Raw genomic sequence first — 21,012 nt, forward strand, 5'->3', positions numbered from 1 at the left:
TCGCCGAAGAGAGTCCGCCGAAGGAGATCGCCGCGTTAGGTCGATCTCTGCTTCCGATGCTGGAAGGCGCGGCTGGTGGACGCTGGCCCTGGGCGTCGATGGGCTGCGTGGCCAATGAGCGCTGGCCCTGGGAGTCGGTGGGCTGCGTGACCGATGAGCACTGGCCCTGGGAGTCGGTGGTCTGCGCGGCTGATGAGTGCCGACCCTAGGTGTCGATGGGCTGCGCAGCGGAGAAGGAGGAACCCTTCTCGGCGGCTCAAGGGTGATCAGCGCCGACACATCGGGGGAAGGCGAAGTTGAGCGAGGCCGTTTTTGCTTCTCCTTGCTCTTCACCTTCTTGGAGGAAGATTCTCGCCCCGCTTCCTCCCATCTCTTTTTCGCTGGTCTCTCAACCGACCCCTCGAGGGCTCGTTTCGTGAGGTCTTGCTCCCTCGGTGCTTCCCCTTCGATCATGGTCGCATCGGCCGATGGAACCGTCGGGGCTGGGGCGTCCGCCATTTTCAGTACCGATGCCGAAGGGCCCGCCGTTGATTTCGGGGGACGAAGTGCCGAGGCAGTTAGTGCCGCCGATAGCTTTGCCGCCCTGTTCTTTCTCGTTTGTTTGGAGAAGCGGAGGCAGTGTGGGCAGGCCTCCACACGGTGCGCTTCACCCAAGCAGAGGAGACACAGGGAATGGCCGTCTGGGGGGGGGGGCATTCTTCTTCCCGCAGGCCCGGCACCTCTTAAAAAAAAACCAACGACTGTCCATAGACAATCATACTAGGGGAAGCCCTCTCAGAGTCCTCTGAGGAGGGAAAAACTAGGGAGCAACAAGGAGGGGAAGGCCCCGGAGGGCGATCCGCCAACAACACGTACCCGAAAAACACTTTTTTCCCCCTAACTAACTAACTAAACTAACTACTACTCTATGAAAATAACAAACAGGCTATATATACAGAGGCGAGGGGAAAAGGGTAGAAAAAACCCGAAGCTCACCGACCGGGAACACGAGGAAACGCAGCTTCTTCGCGCAGCGGTCAGAAAGGAACTGGCGGGATTACCGCGATGGTGCCGTTGGGCGTGCGCAATGGGACGCCTGCGCATGCCCAGTGGCGCCGACCGCGGAAAATTCCCGGGCTTTCTTACAGATACCGATCGGGGACCGGTGCAGGCGCAGTATCCCCACAAGTGTGATGCACAGAGACCACGAAGAAGATGAAGCAGGTACAGGTAAGGAACAAGGTGAGGAAGAAATCTTATTTGGCTAGAGGAAAAAAGGCAAGCAAAAAGGCAAACAGAAAGGATAGGAACCTATCCTAGCACATGCTCTCCCTGTCGAGGCAGGAAAAGAACTGAGGGGTGGTTCCCACAGCCAACAGGAAGAGGAAGAAGTTTTTTTAATCCTGCCTCCCTGATTGGACGGTGGGAAAACACCCAAGATGTCCTCCGCTCCTAGGGAGAATCAAAGGTTCCCATTGAACATTACTGATAAATTAAAGATTGAACAAATGGGAAGAAAACACAAAGAACTCATGCAAATGTATATCCTGAATGCTTGGCTCATCGGTTGTTACTTTTGACACAAAATCCTAATTACTTTTCATTGCACTTACAAATGTTTTATAAATTTAAAACTATATTTAAAATTTGCTAGAAAATATTTTTGAATACAAACTATTTTTATTCAACAACTGAAAAGGCAACAAAAGACATGGAACTTTGCAATTTAAACATAGCAAGTGTGTTACAGAAGTCATATAATGTGTGTGCATGTGCTTAGCCTGCAACCCTAAGAACACTTTCTTGAAAGCAAGCCCATAGAGACTTCTGATCAGACCTGCTTAGCATTGCTCCCTTAATCATACACCTGGGCTGATAACAGACAGGCATTTGGGGCAGTTGGAAGGCATCCCAAATTGGGACGGCTCAAAAAGAGCTGTCCTGAAGCCCCCATACGCCCCCCCACAAGCCATCCCCATCCCATCCATGGGGAGACATGGGCATGTTCAGATGGCCGTGGCACACCATTCCTGTCCCCATACATTTTAAGTAGTCATGCGCATGCGCACACATAAGTGTGCATGTGTGCATATATATGCACACGTGCACTCATGCACATGCACTGAACAGTTTTAATTTTTAAAAAAAACGGATGCAACTTGGGGCGGCTTTGTGGTTTCACACAGCCAAAGTGCCTCGCTTGTGCCTTTTCACTTCCAGATGCCAAGGAGGCGACTGGCATGCAGCTCAAAAATTTGCTATCTTTTTTAAGTGGTAGCTTTTTCAGTTGCAACATGGAGTTTGGAGGACAGGGTGGGTACAGGATGAGGACAGGCAGCAAATGTTTGCATGTGGAGGGATTTTTTGGGTCAATTTCAGAGGCGTCTCTTGAGTCATCCCAAAGTGCCAATCTGTTAGCAGCCCTGATATCCGTTTTCTTCATCTCCAAAGGCAATTCACACTGAACTTTATACATGGCACATTCATCTTACTTTAATTATCAAATGACACGTCATAATAGCCAGAGCTTTTTTTTGAGCAGGAACGCACAGGAATGCAGTTCTGGCTGGCTTGGCATCAGGGGGTGTGGCCTAATATGCAAATAAGTTCCTGCTGGGCTTTTTCTTTAAAAAGAAGGCAGATAGCAGCCACTGCCAAGTCGGCGTTTTTTCATCTGAAGCAGGCAAGGCAGTTGCCCCCTTTCCTAGAGTGTCGGGACCTAGCAACAGCGACGGTCACCTCAAGATTGGACTACTGTAATGCCCTCTACATGGGGCTGCATTTGTGCCGAACCCGGAAGCTGCAGCTAGTGCAGAACGCGGCGACTAGGCTGTTATTAGGGCTCCCAAAGTGGGAGCACATACAGCCAGGGCTGCGCGAACTGCACTGGCTGCCAGTTACATACCGGGTTCGCTACAAAGTGCTGGTTATTACCTTTAAAGCCCTATATGGTCGAGGACCTGCCTACCTGAGGGACCGTCTTTCCCCATACGAGCCCCAGAGAGCACTGAGGTCAGCGGGGAAGAACAAGCTGGCTATCCCCAGGCCAAAGGAGGCAAAACTGCAGAACACCCGCACACGGGCCTTCTCTATTGTAGCTCCACACCTATGAAACCAGCTCCCGGAAGAGGTGCGGGCCCTGAGGAGCCTCGACCAATTCCGCAGGGCCTGCAGGACCACCCTTTTCAGGATGGCCTTTGCGGACTGCTGATTGAAGGATTGGTGGATTGATGGGTTCATCTAAGTGACTCTCGCCTAAGTGACTTTTGCCATCATGCCAACTGACAGAATAGCACCAGAAATGCTTATTGTTATTGTTTATGTTAACTGTGAATTGGAATGGTTTTAAGATTAATGTTGACTTTAAAGTTTTGTATAAATTACTGTATGGACATGTTGTTAGCCGCCCTGAGCCTGCCTCGGTGGGGAGGGCGGGATATAAATAAAATTTTATTATTATTATTATTAAAACTCTTGTGATATTTTGTTTATTTAACAGTCTTTAATAACTGGCACATCCAAGTCCTTCCCCCCCTCACTTAAATGATGCCTGCCTAAAATGGAAAAATGGGGGGAAAGTGGGATTTGGTAATGCAATTTTTAAAATAAAACATAAAGAAAAGGCACAAGGATCACAGCAGAAACTAAAAATATAAAATGCTGTGAGCCTAGGAAAATATGAAATGGTGGGCATTGCAAGCTTCTTCTTACCCACCTCAGGTCTACTCATGGCTCTCCAGTGTAATGTGCCCCTTTGGCTGTGGGTCACCAGGTTAGAGTACACACTCAGGCACCCATTCTCAGATCCATTCAGCAGAGAGAAGCCGGCTCAAAACATCAACCATTTATTTGCAAGGAGATAACTCAAGCAAGCAACAGCTTCAGCAGCATACAAAATTGAAAAGTGAAACTACTTGAGCTCTACTCCATTTGAAATACACTGAAGCACAGACAAAGTTGTAAGAAAAATGTGAAATGGGCCCAGACTACTCTGGGAATGGAATGACAGCCCCTCAAGTGAAATGACGGCGGCTCAGTGGTAGAGCATCTGCTTGGTAAACAGAAGGTCCCAGGTTCAATCCCCACCATCTCTAACTAAAAGGTTCAGGTGAATAGATGTGAAAGCTTGAGACACTGGAGAGCCGCTGCCAGGCTGAATAGGCAATACTGACTTGATAAACCAAGGGTCTGATTCAGTATAAGGCAGCTTTATATGTTCATATGACAGTACCTGGGAGTTGTAGAAGCTTTCTGGAATTGGAATGAGGGCCACCATAGCGGAATTTCATTCCCAGAATGCCGCTGCTACTCTCAGGGGCTGTCATTCCAGCCCCAGAACACAGATTCTATTGCTAGGGATTGTCATTCCACTCTGGGGTCTATAATTTCCATCCCAGATCACTGTTTCTATTGCTAGAAACAGTCCTAGATAGGGTGACCATAATGTCTGAAGGCCAGCCAGGGACACATTGGGGGGGGGGGGAGCCTGTCACTAATAACACAGGTCGAGATGCAGGACAGGAACCCGGAAGTGACCGACAGGCTGCTTCATCGTGCCGCTGCGCCGGCCCCCTGGGCCCCACAACGATGGGACCGATGCCACAGGGACGGGCTCGAAACACTCTATAACCCCTCAAAAGAACAGCAGTCTAGCTCGCTTCCCCCGAGCCCTGCCGCCATAAGCCTCAAGGGGGCTCATTTTGCGGCATCTCCCGGGGGGAGGGTGGCACCCGCACGGGACACATATCAAATGAAAGAGGGGGCGCAGGGCTATCAGAAACAGCCGGCGGAGGGAGTCACGAGACCACCCCACTGGGGGATCCACACCCCGAAAGTGATGAAGGTGGCGCAGACAGAGCCAACAGGACAAAATAAATAGGCTGCATTATGCAGCACAGTTGAGAAAGTGCCTTATCCCATATACTGATGAAGTAAATACAGGATCTGAGAACAAAATTTCACCAGAAGACACAAACACAAAGCTCCCTTACACTGAATCAGTGCTTGGGTCCACCAAAGTCAGTATTATCTACTCCAGTCACAAACACAAAGCTCCCTTACACTGAATCAGTGCTTGGGTCCACCAAAGTCAGTATTGTCACATAAGAACATAAGAGAAGCCCTGTTGGATCAGGCCAGTGGCCCATCCAGTCCAACACTCTGCGTCACATAAGAACATAAGAGAAGCCCTGTTGCATCAGGCCAGTGGCCCCTCCAGTCCAACACTCTGTGTAACATAAGAATATAAGAGAAGCCCTGTTGCATCAGGCCAGTGGCCCCTCCAGTCCAACACTCTGTGCCACATAAAAATATAAGAGAAGCCCTGTTGCATCAGACCAATGGCTCATCCACTCCACCACTCTGGTCACATAAGAACATAAGAGAAGCCCTGTTAGATCAGGCCAGTGGCCCCTCCAGTCCAACACTCTGTGTCACATAAGAACATAAGAGAAGCCCTGTTGGATCAGGCCAGTGGCCCCTCCAGTCCAACACTCTGTGCCACATAAAAATATAAGAGAAGCCCTGTTGCATCAGACCAATGGCTCATCCACTCCACCACTCTGGTCATATAAGAACATAAGAGAAGCCCTGTTAGATCAGGCCAGTGGCCCCTCCAGTCCAACACTCTGTGTCACATAAGAACATAAGAGAAGCCCTGTTAGATCAGGCCAGTGGCCCCTCCAGTCCAACACTCTGTGTCACATAAAAATATAAGAGAAGCCCTGTTGCATCAGGCCAGTGGCCCCTCCAGTCCAACACTCTGTGTCACATAAGAACATAAGAGAAGCCCTGTTAGATCAGGCCAATGGCCCCTCCAGTCCACCACTCTGGTCACATAAGAACATAAGAGAAGCCCTGTTAGATCAGGCCAGTGGCCCCTCCAGTCCAACACTCTGTGTCACATAAGAACATAAGAGAAGCCCTGTTGGATCAGGCCAGTGGCCCCTCCAGTCCAACACTCTGTGTCACATAAAAATATAAGAGAAGCCCTGTTGCATCAGGCCAGTGGCCCCTCCAGTCCAACACTCTGTGTCACATAAGAACATAAGGAGGGAAGGGAAGGGAAGGCAAGGCAAGGCAAGGCAAGGCAAGGCAAGGCAAGGCAAGGCAAGGCAAGGCAAGGCAAGGCAAGGCAAGGCAAGGCAAGGCAAGGCAAGGCAAGGCAAGGCAAGGCAAGGCAGGGAGGGAGGAAGGAAGGAAGGAAGGAAGGAAGGAAGGAAGGAAGGAAGGAAGGAAGGAAGGAAGGAAGGAAGGAAGGAAGGAAGGAAGGAAGGAAGGAAGGAAGGAAGGAAGGAAGGAAGGAAGGAAGGAAGGAAGGAAGGAAGGAAGGAAGGAAGGGGGAGGGAGGGAGGGAAGGAAGGAAGGAAGGAAGGAAGGGGGGAGGGAGGGAGGGAGGGAAGGAAGGAAGGAAGAAAGGAAGGAAGGGAGGAGGGAGGGAAGGAAGGAAGGGAAGGGAGTGAGGGAAGGAAGGGAGGGAAGGAAGAAAGGAAGGAAGGGAGGAGGGAGGGAGGGAAGGAAGGAAGGAAGGGAGGGAAGAAAGGAAGGAAGGGAGGGAGGGAGGGAGGGAGGGAGGGAAGAAAGGAAGGCCGCCCCCCCCGCTTTCGGCCCCCTTACCTGATTCCAGGGCGGCATCCAGCGGCGGCGGGGAGTCCTGCGGCGGCGGCCTCGCGGCGAGGGAGGGAGGGAGCTGCCGGCGCTGGCCTCTGGAGGCCTCCAGGGACCAGCGCCGGGCCTCTCCGCTACCGGCGCTGACCTCTGGAGGCCTCCAGGGACCAGCGCCGGCTGCTCCGCGGCTTCCCCGCGGCCTCCGCTGGTCCCTGGAGGCCCTTCCGGGACCAGCGCCGGGTGCCCCGCGGCCTCCCCGCGGCCGGCGCTGGTCCCGGAAGGCCTTCCAGAGGCTCTGGAAGGCCTTCCGAGACCAGTGCCGGGTGCCCCGCGGCCTCCACTGGTCCCTGGAGGCCCTCCAGAGACTCTGGAGGGCCTCCAGGGACCAGCGGAGGCCGCGGGGAAGCCTTCGCTGGCCGGCGCTGGTCCCGGAAGGCGCGGGGAGGCCTTCGCTGGCCGGCGCTGGTCCCGGAAGGCCTTCCAGAGGCTCTGGAAGGCCTTCCGGGACCAGCGCCGGGTGCCCCGCGGCCTCCCCGCAGCCTCCGCTGGTCTCTGGAGGGCCTTCCGGGACCAGCGCCGGGTGCCCCGCGGCCTCCCCGCGGCCTCCGCTGGTCCCTGGAGGCCCTCCAGAGACTCTGGAGGGCCTCCAGGGACCAGCGGAGGCCGCGGGGAAGCCTTCGCTGGCCGGCGCTGGTCCCGGAAGACCTTCCAGAGGCTCTGGAAGGCCTTCCGGGACCAGCGCCGGGTGCCCCGCGGCCTCCCCGCGGCCTCCGCTGGTCCCTGGAGGCCCTCCAGAGTCTCTGGAGGGCCTCCAGGGACCAGCGGAGGCCGCGGGGAAGCCTTCGCTGGCCGGCGCTGGTCCCGGAAGGCCTTCCAGAGGCTCTGGAAGGCCTTCCGGGACCAGCGCCGGGTGCCCCGCGGCCTCCCCGCGGCCTCCGCTGGTCCCTGGAGGCCCTCCAGAGTCTCTGGAGGGCTTCCAGCGACCAGCGGAGGCCACGGAGAGGCCTCCACCACTGCCGCCGGGCCCCGCGCGCAGGCGGGAAAGGCGGCGAGTGAGGGAGGGAGCGTCCCTGCGCCTGCGCAGGGGCCCTGCGCAGGCGCAGGGACGCTCCCTCCCTCACTCGCCGCCTTCCCCGCCGGCGTCCGCGGCCCACCGGCTCCGGGGCTGCCTAAACCGGGACCTTTAATGGTCCCGGTATAGGCAGCCCGGGAGCCGGGATTGGGTGGCCAGAACCGGGAATGTCCCGGGAGACCGGGACGGTCTGGCCACCGTAGTCCTAGAGTAGTCTATCTTTGCCCAGATACCTTAGTGGAAAATCCATTCTGCATTTTCTTTGCAGCTTTTCAAGCCCAGAAGAGCTCCCTGCCCAAGCAGGCAAAGACATAGAGCTGAGAACTTCAGCAGCCTCCAGCTTCAAAGGGTGAGGAGATGCAAGGGAGGGGGAGGAAGGGGGGGGAGAGCTGTGGGCCGGATTGAAGACATGGGTGTGCTGTAAATTTGACACCCCTGCTGTAGATAATCAGATTTATGCATCCTGTCAAAGCACTATGTTCACCATTCACAATCACAATCACTATGTTCACCAATCACAATCACAAACTAAGGCAAATCACTAGCATATGTAACACACATCTCAAATGTTCAAGCTGATACTTAGCTCAAATTTTCAACAGGTAAAGAAAAAATAACAATTACTAATCTTCACCCTAACCTACTCAGTTCTGACTTGTAAGAGTTCTTAGTCCTCACTTAATAATAGGCTTCCCAACCGCCAGGTCTCAGTGGGGGATCCCCTGGATTTACAGGCTTCCCTCCGCCCCCAGTCAGCTGGCCGGTGGAGGGAAGCCCCACCCCCCACAGCCACCACCTACCTGTAGATCTCCAGCAGCTTTAGAAACCCGCAAATAGGTTCCATTTTAAAATGTGTGTGTGCGCCTTTAAATAAGAGCAGGAAGAAGGAAGTATTTCATTGGGAAGGGTCAGAAGCAGTTTGCTTCATCAAAGCAGAGTCCCTCTATTTGTTTTGCTTTCGTCTCAGAGCAAGTAAGTGTGTGTTAGGGTTGCCAATCCCCAGGTGAGGGCAGGGGATCCCCGGTTTGGAGGCCCTCCCCTCACTTCAGGGTCATCAGAAAAGAGGGGTGGGGGATGTCTGCTCGGCATCATTATTCCCTACGGAGACTTATTCCCATAGGATCTGCGGGTATCTGGGGCTCTGGGGGAGCTGTTTATTGAGTTTGAGGCACCAAATGTTCAGTATAGCATCCAGTGCCTCTCCCCAAAATACCCCCAAGCTTTGAAAAGATTGGACCAGGGGACCCAATTCTATGAGCCCCAAAAGAAGGTGCCCCTATCCTCCATTATTTCCTATGGAAGGAAGGCATTTAAAAAGGTATGCAGTCCTTTTAAAAGTGATGGCCAGAACTCCCTTGGAGTTCAATTATGCTTGTCACACCCTTGCTCCTGGCTCCACCCCCAAAGTCCCCAGATATTTCTTGAATTTGACTTGGCAACTCTACTTAATAATTAAGGAGCATTATCAGATTAAACAGGCTTCTGTTTGGCCTAATGTTTTCAAACTAAAGTTTTCTCTTAAAAATCAAGAGAGAAGTTAACATGGCTCTTCAGTCACCATCAGGAACCACTGCCATTTGCAGCATACTCTCCCTTCTCAAACAGGCAAAACCAGAAAGGTTTTAAAGGTCTTAAAAGTGCTACTTGACTCTGCTTTGTTCTACTGCTTCAGACCAACACGGCTGCCCACCTGGATCTATCTAAAAGTAATGAAAATGGTGACCAAAGCACTATCAGCTTTTTCCACTGGGCTACAAGTAATCTACAAAAGCCTGTGCAGCATGACCTTTATTGGAGCAACCAGTTAAAATCATATATAGTTTAAATGGCAGTGTTAATTGATGATTCTGTAAGCCACAGATATTCAGGAACATTTAATGAGGAAATGAGGATCTAATCTTCCATTTCCTTGACAGAGCATCTATTCAGTCTGGAAAAAAGATTGCACAACATATGCAATGCTTTTTAAACATAAAAGTGTATCAGTATACTTTTATTTGTTGAAATGTTTGCTGTATTAGGAAGTTTTATTAATTAAATCCCATTTATTTTCTTTATCGCTATTCTTCAGCATATGTTGCCACTACATTCAGTTTCATTGGACTCTACAGGAACTACATTTCTATGTTTTAACTGGTTTCCCCAGACAATTGGGATGAAATAGTCAGATACTCCAGCTAGGGTTCCCAAATCCCCCGCTAGGCCTGGAGACTCCCGATTTGGAGCCTCCTCCCCCCGCTGGCCATAAAAGGGAAAGCGGGGGGAGGGGGGAGAACGGCAGCCCTTCCCACCCAGCCCCGATCGCAGCAGCCAGAGCTCTTCCGTTTTCTCAGGCTGCTTCCCGCCCCCAGTCAGCTGGCCGGTGAAGGAAGGGGAGCCCAGCCACGCCCCCAAAGGACCATGTGCCTTTGCACCTCTGGAGGTGAGTGAGTTCTGTCCCCTGCATCAGATTTCCCAGAAACGGGGGGTGGGGGTGGGGGGGAGGTGGAGAGGAAAACGTCTTCTCATAGGGTATAATGGGGAATTGATCTGGAGGTTTCGGGGGCTCTGGGGGAGCTGTTTTTTGAGGTAGAGGCAGCAAATTTTCAATATAGTATCTAGTGCCTCTCCCCAAAGTATCCCCCAAATTTCAAAATGATTGGACCAGGGGGTCCAATTCTATGAGCCCCAAAAGAAGGTGCCCTTATCCTTCATTATTTCCTATGGAAGGAAGACATTTAAAAAGGTGTGCTGTCCCTTTAAATGTGATGGCCAGAACTCTCTTGGAGTTCAGTTATGCTTGTCACACTCTTGTTCCTGGCTCCGCCCCAATGTCTCCTGGCTCCACCCCCAAAGTCCCCAGATATTTCTTGAATTGGACTTGGCAACCCTAACTCCAGCCCTCAGCCATGTAATCTTACCTGCCAAATTTCACTGAAACAGAAAATGACAAAGTTCATTCTTATAGAGTGGGAAGATCACTGAAGATCCCCAGCAGAGAAAGGGACAGAACTTCTAGTTTAGATAAATAATTCCCTGTCCAGTTGAAATGGAAGACAGCTCAAAGAGTGGAGTGATCCCTGGTGTGTTTAGAGAAGGATTTGAGATACAAGAGAAGGATTTTGGATCGCTGCCTTCTGAAGCCTTAAGAGTCAGTTAAACTCAAGAACTTATACTGGAGTATCTAGCAGACACTGAAACCAAAGCCTCTCAACTCAAAGATTCTAAGACTTTATAAAAGTTTTACACTCTTACTTTCTGGAAACATTAATTGGAGTTTATGAAGTTGTTAGCTCAGAGTTATTTCGATTCACCTCAGATATTTTATCCCTGATTGCACCTAAACTTTCCCTCTATATGTTGAATAAAACATTATATTTTTGAACTCTGAAAAGCCTCTTGTATGCCAGTACAAGTTAAGGAAGCAATCCTCTTTCCTCAAGAAGGCTGCGCCAGTGAGAGGGTAGAACAGCCATAAACCTTCAAATAAGAAGAAAATAGATAAAAAGGGCTGCTCAGCCAGAAAGGAAGGGAAAATAGAGGGGAAACCCTTCATGTGTGGGAGGGAAGAGATCACCATTACTGCTTTGCCATTTTTGCTGATAAACATTACTTATTCCAATTTGTATTATATATTGGAGTTTGAGAACTGTCTCAAGTGATTTTAACTTGTGTGTTACATAACTGCCTTAAATTAAACAATATGTGCTTGAACAAAACCGATCACTACTGCTGTTGGCAGTCCTATGGAAACAGCAGCTCTCTACCCACAACCGCTCAGTGCATTGGCTACCCCTGCCTTCACATGACTACCAGGTTCTTTGCAAAGTGGAATGTATGAAGTATCCATTAGGGATCAATTTTTTCCCCCAAAATTTGGGTCTATTGGACCTAAAGATTACCAGTATTTCCCAATATTTCCAAACCCCAATATTGCCATGGTGTTGGGATTTGAGTAAATATTTAGTAACCCCAAATTTATTTGGCTCCATTATCGTCCAAATTTATTTGGCTCCATACCGTCCCCATAAGGTATAATGAAGAATCAATCTGGAGCTCTGGAGGGGCTTTTTTGAGGCAGGGCCTGCAAGACTGCTCTTTTTCAACTGGCCTTTAATGATCTTACAGCATACTGTTGAATGAATACCGTCACCACAGAAAAACTGTACGATGTATAACACCAAGTTTTTAATATTAATCTAATCCTAGAATGCTTTTAAATTACCATGATGTTTAATTTTATAAATGGTTGAGTTATAATATGTATGTACTTATAAGTTGTATAGTTTTAATTGTTGAAGTGCCTGTGTTGTGAGCCGCCCTGAGCCTGCTTCGGCGGGGAGGGCGAGATACAAATTAAATATTATTATTATTATTATTATTATTATTATTATTATTATTATTATTATTATTATTATTATTATTATTATTAAATTTGCAGCATACTGTTGGTGCCTCTTCTAAAAAAACCAAGGTTTTTTTTAGATTGGACCAGGGAGTCCAATTTTATGCCCCCCCCCCCAAAGAAGGTGCTTCCATTCTCCATTGCTTTAAATGGAGGAGAGAAAGTCATTTTATGAGACCACCATCTCTTTAAATGCCGTCTGAGTTCACTCTCTGAGTTGTACTGCTGCAACTGCAGTGGATTGGGTCAGCTTGGAGAGGGCATTTAAAGAGGTCTCTTTAAATGACTTCTCTAAGCTACGCCTGAACAAAAGTCAAATAATATCAGTTTTTATTTCAGCTTAGCTATATAATAAGATATTTTGGGGTATTTATTCAGTTTGGTTTATATTGAATGCACACCTCTATTGTCCATGTGCATACTCTCCCCCACCACCTGCTTTCTCAGTGTTGCTGATCATAGCTAGGGAGTGCACATGCAGACATTTCCTCTTTTTGTAGATGTCGTGCTCATGAAACACAAATTATAAGGAAGTGGGGAGGGCAGCACGCTGCTTCCCACTCTCCTTTTGCACACAATCAGTCAATGCACAGAAGAGTTATAGGTTCAGGATTAGTGCCAAACTAGGTCTCTTGTAAAATCCAAAGGTTCAGGAAGATTCATGCCCAAGATCTATAAAATGCACTCTCCAAGCTCTGTAATGTGAACAGTCCTGCATAAAGCAGTTCTCAGTTATACTCAAAACAAAGCTGAACAGCTGTAAAACAAAACTAATCAAAATAAGAAAAGTGAAACAAAAATGTGGAATGCAAATCCAGTATATGGTATGATTTTGGTTTCAAGATTACAAGAACAATCTGCAGCCACATCATTTTACTTTTTTTTTTTTGCAGTAGCTCCTACTGATTACAGTGAAATTTTAAATTGAAATTCATCTTTAGAACAGTATAGTGTTGCAGAACATCTAGTATTGCAAATTAAATCTTAGCTGTAGTGAGTGCTTGTTTCTAAAAATCACCATTTGGTATTAACTCAGAAAAAATAACAAATATAATTGATCTGAACAGAAATTTACCTTTACCCTGCAAGAAGTTCACAGTAATGTATACGGATTGTCCCACTGTATCATTCCACTTTAACAAGGAAGGTTAAGCTGTGTACAAGAGTGAATGGTCCAAAGTCACCTAGCAAGTTTCTTGGTCGAATGAGGATTTGAACCTTGGTCTATTTATTTATTTCATTTATACTTTGCTTTTCTCTCCAATGGGGATCCAAATCATTCTCTTCTCCACAATTTTGCCCTCACAAACCCCTTGTGAGGCAAATTAGGCTAATAATATGTGACTGACCCAAGGTCACCCAGCAAGCTTCAATGGCAGAGTGGGAATTTTGAACCTGGGTCTCCCAGATCTCAATCTGACATTCTTAACTATTACACTGGATAGCCCAACACTAATTTGCTCTCTAGCTAGTATTTTCATTCTATTTACTGTTCTTTGGAACTAACCCATTACACAATTTTATACATACAGGAATGTGTCTGTTGGGGGAATTGATGAGAACATAAATTAACAAGAAAGTCAAAATATCTTCCCAGTAACTCAAGAGAGTTGTAGCTATTGCCTAAAGTCTGGCCAATGAGACATTTCATTAAAAGAGGATAAGCTAGTCAGGTTGTTTTAAGCTTTTAAAATGAGAATATCTTCTTTCTCTACTCTGAACTGTATTATTTAGCCACCAATGAACATTTATAACATTGTATCTTCTAGGATACAACTTAACAGTTAAGAGGAGTTGTCTCATATTATAATAGTCTTGTGCAATATGACAGTTCATGAATAAAACCAGAGAAAATGGGAAAGGTACAATAAAAATTACTAACAGTCAGGTTGTAAAGTTCCATAAAGTTCAGACAAGTGAAAGCAAGCATATTACTGTGAGTGACAGAAATTAGAGAGGACTTCTTATGACACTAGTCTGTTTGACCAGCTCAGCCATACAAGCACAGTAAGCTTTATAAAATACTACAAATATTGATGTTGGTATATAAAAAATTCCAATATTTAACAATGATTGGTGGCAAGACAATTCAAAAGGTAGTTACCATGATGCTTTTAGCATGCCTCATTCTTAAATTATATTTTTAATGTGATAGGGGATTCAGAGATACACCCCCCCACATATAGACAGCATGAAATGGCAGCAAAAACTATCATACAATACAAAACTATCATACAGTTCTGGATAATATATGCAAAGAGCCAGTATTTATGCTAGCCCAAAGGCTTGGAACAACTTTGAAGTTTTAAGCAGCCTCAAGGACAGATACAATTAGAGCTACCTGATTACTTTATATACCTAGACGATTTGATAGTAACTAGAAGTCACAATTGAAAAAACTGTGAGGCAACAACCAATGTATCAAAATTTAGAGAGTGCTGGCAAAATCAACAGAAATTGTACTTCTAAAACCCTGATGTGCTTTCTCCTACACTGTAGTAATTACATATCTGCTGACAAACTACAAGAGAGGTCAGAAAATTTCATCTTACAGATGAGTTATGTGTATTAAAAGGTTCTGGAACAGCCAATCACAAGAATAACCCCAAATATAATTTAAAGCAATACATAACACTCCTTTATATTCTAATGGTATCCATTGTACTAATGCCTGAGACACATTGTTCTCTGAACTGGGAACATGTGGGGACAAGGAATCAGGATGAACTTTTGATATGAAAAAATGTCGCCTCAGGGATCAAATGAAAGTATACATGTTGATATCAAGAGGGAATTCACCAGATTACTACTTTATAGGAATTTTAAAGAAGACGAGCTATTATACTAATACACACAACACACAAACATCACACAGAAAAATCACAATGAATGTAGCAAGGAAGATCAAACAACATTTTCTATATTGAAGTTTTGCCTAGCTAGGCAAATCAATCAGTCAAGGCAAGTTAGATGGAAAAGGTCTGATACGTAATCACATACTTAGGAAGTGTTTGACAACAGTTATGAGAAGCTGCAAATCCCTGATGATTGTGTGTGATTCCTTTCATCTCACCTGTTTTCTAAATACACAGATATGTAAGGCAATTAATGTAGGCTCAAGCAGATAATATAAAAAACTAGATTATTTTTCAGGGATTTTATCATAACTATATATTTTCTATGATAAATAGCTTTTGTATTTTAATTATTCCAACAGAAAAACACCATCCTCATTCTAAACAAGAAGAGAAGTGGAAACAAAACCTAGAGGAAGAAAATGTGTGTATTTGGGCTACCAGCTATTGTTATAATTGAAAATGTTAATGTTAGCAGGAATATGGGTACTTACTGTGCCCGGATCTCTGTCTGTTCCCGTAGTAACCAAGAAATGCACAGACATGCCCGTTCAGACACAGAGGCAAGAACAGAAATAAAAAGGGGGGAAAATTAGAACGCAAGCCGCGAACAGTTTTAAAATGGCTTTTATTTATATAAGTCATTGCACATTCCTAATACAGTGATTTCCTGAAAATTACATTTTGTAAACATGATTTACAGTTTAACCATACACAAAGCCTAGTTCTTTCCATGACAGAATAAATTATTTTTTCTTCAAAATTATTCAAGTGCAATTTTGCCCAATATTTAAGTTCCTAAACAAACCTACAAAACAGATGTAAATGCTCTAAGCCTCTCATTTTGAACACAATTGCCTCAAAATTTGACTCATCATTTGCCTACCCTTCCCACCCAATTCCACTTCCATTGAACATGAGTCTTTTTTAAAAAAGAGAAAAAGCAATACTATGTATTCTGTTTAACAACTTTCAACAATATTGTGCAGGTCATTGAGGTTACACTTAAGCATCTGTCAAAATGCCCTGCATTTCATAAAAGCAGGAGACACTATTAGTGATCTCCAAGCTCAAATACTGAAAAAAATTCAAGCTGAATTTTTCTTCAGTGGCTTAAATGCAGAACGCTAATCTTAACATTTGGCAATCAGTTTGTTCTTGGCTTTCGTTCTACAGAGCTCAGTTTCTTTAGAGATGCCCATTACTTGCAGCAGTGTGCATACACTCATTTGATAATGTCCTAATCAGGCTTTCCATGCCTCTCACCTCTGTGGTGGTCTGTATCATGGTGCTTCTTGTCATCTTTTATTGCCAAGTGAGACTGCCCACCCAGAGCACTTGAAAGGGCAAGAAGGCCAGCGCTGCTCCCAAGGGGTGGGATCCCAGGAGGCTGAAGTCCTGATGGGTGTGGTGTTAGAGGCACTGGAGGTCCATGGCCATGTGAGAGGTGTTGAGCCTGCAACTGCTGTTGCTGTCATTTGGAGTTGAATATCCAAGCAGAGGCATACAGCAAGCCATTTGAGGGGAGGAAAGAAAAGAAGAGGACTGGTTAGTCAACTGAACTGCTTTCAAAGCAAATGGAATGAAATACTACTTCCTACTTTACTTAAAACTTACTCCAGCTAATCAACCCATACTAGATTTCACAACTGCCAGAATATTTCCTTACATTATTGATCCTCCTTTGTATTACAGAGCTGAGCCATGCAATTTAAATCCACCGCCCAACTAACTGGAGATTTGTGCGGTCTAGACTCTTTAAGACATCTGGCATCACTCCAAATCCACTTCCAGATTAACAGAATTAGTGCAGACAAGATTACTGCTTACCCATAGCTCCCACCCCCCAAAAGCCTATTTTTACAACTGCTTTGATTAAAGACAAAATGATGAACTAAAGAATCCTATCTACAATCAGGCTTCACTGCTACTTCTAACAGGAATATTTTAAGCACCAGAATGTCAACAGGCAATTTTGTGCTCCAAGAGTTGCATGTTAACATTTAATGCTGTGAGAAAATTACTTCCAAATTATTATTATTTGTAAATGTTTTTGGGTTATCTGCAATAAATTCTTTGTGATCTTATACTACATCAGTTCATCTCATATCTGTATTCTATATATTATGTAAAATTACAATAAAATGTATTTGAAAGAAAGGAAATTACTTCTAAATATTGTTTTCACTATTCTTTTCTGCCTCATATAAATTCATGCCTCACTTTAACATTGACAAGACAAAGACCAACAGGTGATCTGTATGAAAAAGTCACTGTGATTATAACAGGATACATTAATCAAACTTTTCTGAGGGTAAAAAAACCCTTTATTTCATAAATTGCACAAATATCCTCTAAATTAAAGGCCACAAAGTAAATAAATCTTATTATAACCAACCAGAAACTTTACAAGCTCCTTCCCTTACATACATCCAACACCACTTCCAAAGGCCTCCTGGGGATCAGGAGCAGCTTTTCAGGGAATGAAGAGACTGTAGAATTTGCCCCTTGCACCAGAATTCCAATGGAACAAAAATTCCCATACTTGTGGAAATGGGTAAATGTCCACTGATTCCCTCTTCTCACTATAGTCCCTATGCAATACTGATATTGTTCCTTCAGAACAACTTTTCAGGGGCCCAGCGGCAAAGACCCTTCCTGGGAACTCTGACAGCAGTTGGCTGAATCCCATCTAATATATATTTGACTTAATTAAAATATAGGTGTAAGAAGGAATAAAACAATTCAGATACACCTGATTGAAAGATTTATCCTGCCTAAAGTGACTTACTAACTAAATAAAAAGAGCCCTCAGACTTCTGATCAGCAGAAGGTATTTAAACATTTTTTTTCTCCATCAGGAGGGGGAAACAAGCTTCCTGCCACCATTTCTTCTAAAGATGAGATCTGTCTTCATAAGCCTGTCTTTCATCCAAATTAAGTTCCATTGGTTAGGATAAGTAGCATATTGTCTACCTGGAAATGGAAACTAAGACATGATAGGTACAAGGCCTTAAGTCACTAGCAACACTTTTAAGCACTAATTGCATTGAGAACTTTTCTCAATAGTGGTCTATGTTCCAAAACAGCCAAATTCATCACTGGACCCAGAACAAGACCACCTCTCCTATAGTCACTATTTGGACAATATGACATGTGGATCAGCAGCTATGTTGTTGGTAGGATTGCCAAGTCCCACACCAGCAGGGAATGGAAAGGAAGGGTTGCCAGGTCCAGGCTGGGAAACTCCTGGAGATTTGGGAGCAGAGCCTATGGAGGCAGGGACCTCAGTGGGATACAATGCAAGCATCCACCCTTCAAAGCATCCATTTTCTCCAATGGAAAATATCTCATTAGTCTGGAAATGAGCTGTAATTCCAGGGGATCACCAGCTCCCAGCTAGAGGCTGGCAACTCTAGATGTTGGTATCTTTCAGTGCTATGTGAAATAGGTGAGTTCCAAAGAACTGTCTGCAGCATTCCACCCGCATACTGGTACAGAGGAGCTGTGGTTTAATGGCAGAACACCAGCTTTGCATGCAAAGGGGTCCCAGGTTCAGTCCTTGCTGTCTCCAAGACTCCTACTTGACACTGTAAGAAGCCATTGCCAGTCTTGACTAGACACTACTGATCTTGATAGACCAATGCTCTGATTCAATAGAAGACAACTTCATGTGTATTTTTTTTCAGCCTGTCTTACCCTTAACTTGGGAAACTGACAAGAATAGAATTCAAAGCAGCATATAAAATAGGGCCTGTCTTAGAAAGGTAAGATCAGCATGTGTATATACTACACATGTACAAACATCATAAATTGAAACACTATCTGCTGTTCAGTGGGGCTGTCTGGTTGAAGTTCCCATGTAAATGTGATGTAAGTAATCTTCGCAAGAAAACACATATGCACTCATCCTTTTATATGATTTTATATGATTCATATCAACTATTACATTACACACAATATACTGCTTCAGATAATCAATGTCTGCTCATTTCTGAAAGTTCTGTTATAGCAAGGTTCCACAGTATTCTAGGCTTGCTTAATGTGGTGGAAAGTGCCATCAAGTCACGTCGACTTTATGGTGACCCCGTACAATTTTCAAGGCAAGAGACATTCAAAGATAGTTTACCATTGCTTCTTCTGCATCACAATCCTGGTATTTCTTGGAGGTTTCCCATTCAAATACTAGCCAGGTCAGGATTGACTTGCTTATTAATACTTAATTAAAAACTAGATGCTGGTCATGAGAAATAATCTCACAACTATTACTTTTTTAAAAAAAGTTAGGACTAAGTTCTGAAGCAAAATCTGGAACAATGCATGTACAACTTTAGAAGATAATGCATTATTACATTATTTTTCTCCTGTGAAGAAAATTAGAAGGCAAACTGCTAGTTGTGTTCTGGTGCACATGCAGAAGTCAAGTAGTAATTGAGACTGGAATTTCATCTGTATATTTTAAACTGTGCATTGTACATCAGAATTATGGTGACAGGTTGTCCTACTCGCACAAGTGCTACTTCATCTTTTCTATAATCTCCTAGTTTTTAAATAGAGAGGCCCAATTCAGACATAATCATATGCAATAGTAGTGTTACACATTACCAGTGGCATAAAAATTGCACAAAACAGTAAGTACAGTGCCTATTCCATTCACACCTACATGAAAAGATAAATTGGAAGGCTTACACATAAAACCTTTGCATGGGTGCCAGAGCTTCAATCTTATGCCTATCTACATGTGTGTAAATGTCTATAGATTTCTTCTACATCTGCAGTAATTGTTTGGTCACAGATTCATAAAAAACATTAAGATGTGCTCCCTTCCTTCTCATGAGGTAGAATCCAGTTTACCATCAGAAAATGAAGCATAATATTTCATCTATTATTGTGGAGAGTTTTTAGACACTGGTGTATCCTGACAAACCTGAACTACCTTCAAGACTGAAGGATCTGTGCATACAACTAATATTTGAACCACTGAATAATGGTTCAAAAGAGACAACCAAATATGTAGAGGACCAAGACAAACCAAGGCTTATTTATTTAAAATTTTCCACTTTGTATAACTTGCACAATGATGGAATACCTCTATTTTAGCCAGGTGATGCTCAATATAGAATTCATTATGTTTTTAAAGTTCTCCTGAATACTTCTGAGTGTGAGCTTTGCACATTACCATTCTCTATTAACAAATTTAGTACACAGTTCACTTTTCCACCTATTTAGTCTTTGAAACATATACAAAATTGTTGCTATGATAGGCTGAAGAGAGGTAAGAAGTTTGTTAGTTTTTTCTTCATAAGCCCTGAAAACCCTGTATCCCAGCCAAAAATTACTCAATATTCTCTTTTAAGATTTTTTTATTTAAAACCAATCTAATCATTAAATAATTAAATAGAAAGAATTATGATGATACAAAAATGCTGGCATATGTCAATAAAATTAGAAATAAAAAGCATAACTGTCAACCCCTTATTCTATCAATCTTAAATTTAAAAGATAAAATACAATTTCTAGGATTCTTAAACGCATTTTCAGACTGCAACCCAAATCTGAGATTCAAGTGTATTAAGTGTGGCTACCTTATATAAACCCAGTAACATGAACTGCACGTGACTTTATTAAACCATCTACTTCAAGTCCTCTGGATGTGTGATGTAAGACACTTCTGAGCAAAAAAATGACACTTTCCCAAAGAATATTTGTTTCAAACTGTGTTCTGCTTGTTCTTGGATTTATTCTGGGCATAAATCCATTTATTCATAAAGTATTTGTTCTCAAGGTTGAGATAGTGAAAACCATGCTAAAACAGGAAAAATATTACACGAAAACTGAAAAGTAAATACTCAGGCCTACTTTGTTCAAGATTCTAAACAATTAAAGTCAGAGTCTGTGACAAGACAAATCCAATGTTGTATGTTCACCACAATAAAGAAAGAAAATGGAAATACAACTATTATGAAGAAGCAGGATAGTGAGTGGGCAAAGCCACCATCTAACAACATACTACCTTCCCTTGCCAGGTATTTTGACTCCAGTTCTAAATGTATCTACTGAGCTGTTAACTCATGGGATTCTCATGAAGTGGAAGAGCTTTAAATAATTCTGTCATC

At 44.6% G+C, this 21,012-nt stretch overlaps 1 protein-coding gene across 2 annotated transcripts in view; it reads right to left on the reverse strand.

Annotated features, from left to right (window-relative positions):
• TLE1 (TLE family member 1, transcriptional corepressor) overlaps positions 1–21,012 on the reverse strand; it is a 153,477-nt gene that overhangs the window by 94,489 nt on the left and 37,976 nt on the right. For both annotated transcript variants that reach the window (XM_060235392.1, XM_060235393.1), the window contains exons 7-8: positions 16,163–16,367; positions 15,391–15,407 (exon numbers count right to left, since the gene is read on the reverse strand). In XM_060235392.1, coding sequence (XP_060091375.1) covers positions 15,391–15,407; positions 16,163–16,367 — 222 coding nt within the window. The remainder of the gene's footprint in view (positions 1–15,390; positions 15,408–16,162; positions 16,368–21,012) is intronic.

Source organism: Heteronotia binoei, chromosome 4 (genome assembly GCF_032191835.1).
Source record: "Heteronotia binoei isolate CCM8104 ecotype False Entrance Well chromosome 4, APGP_CSIRO_Hbin_v1, whole genome shotgun sequence".
In the NCBI taxonomy this organism is placed as follows: Eukaryota; Metazoa; Chordata; class Lepidosauria; order Squamata; family Gekkonidae; genus Heteronotia; species Heteronotia binoei.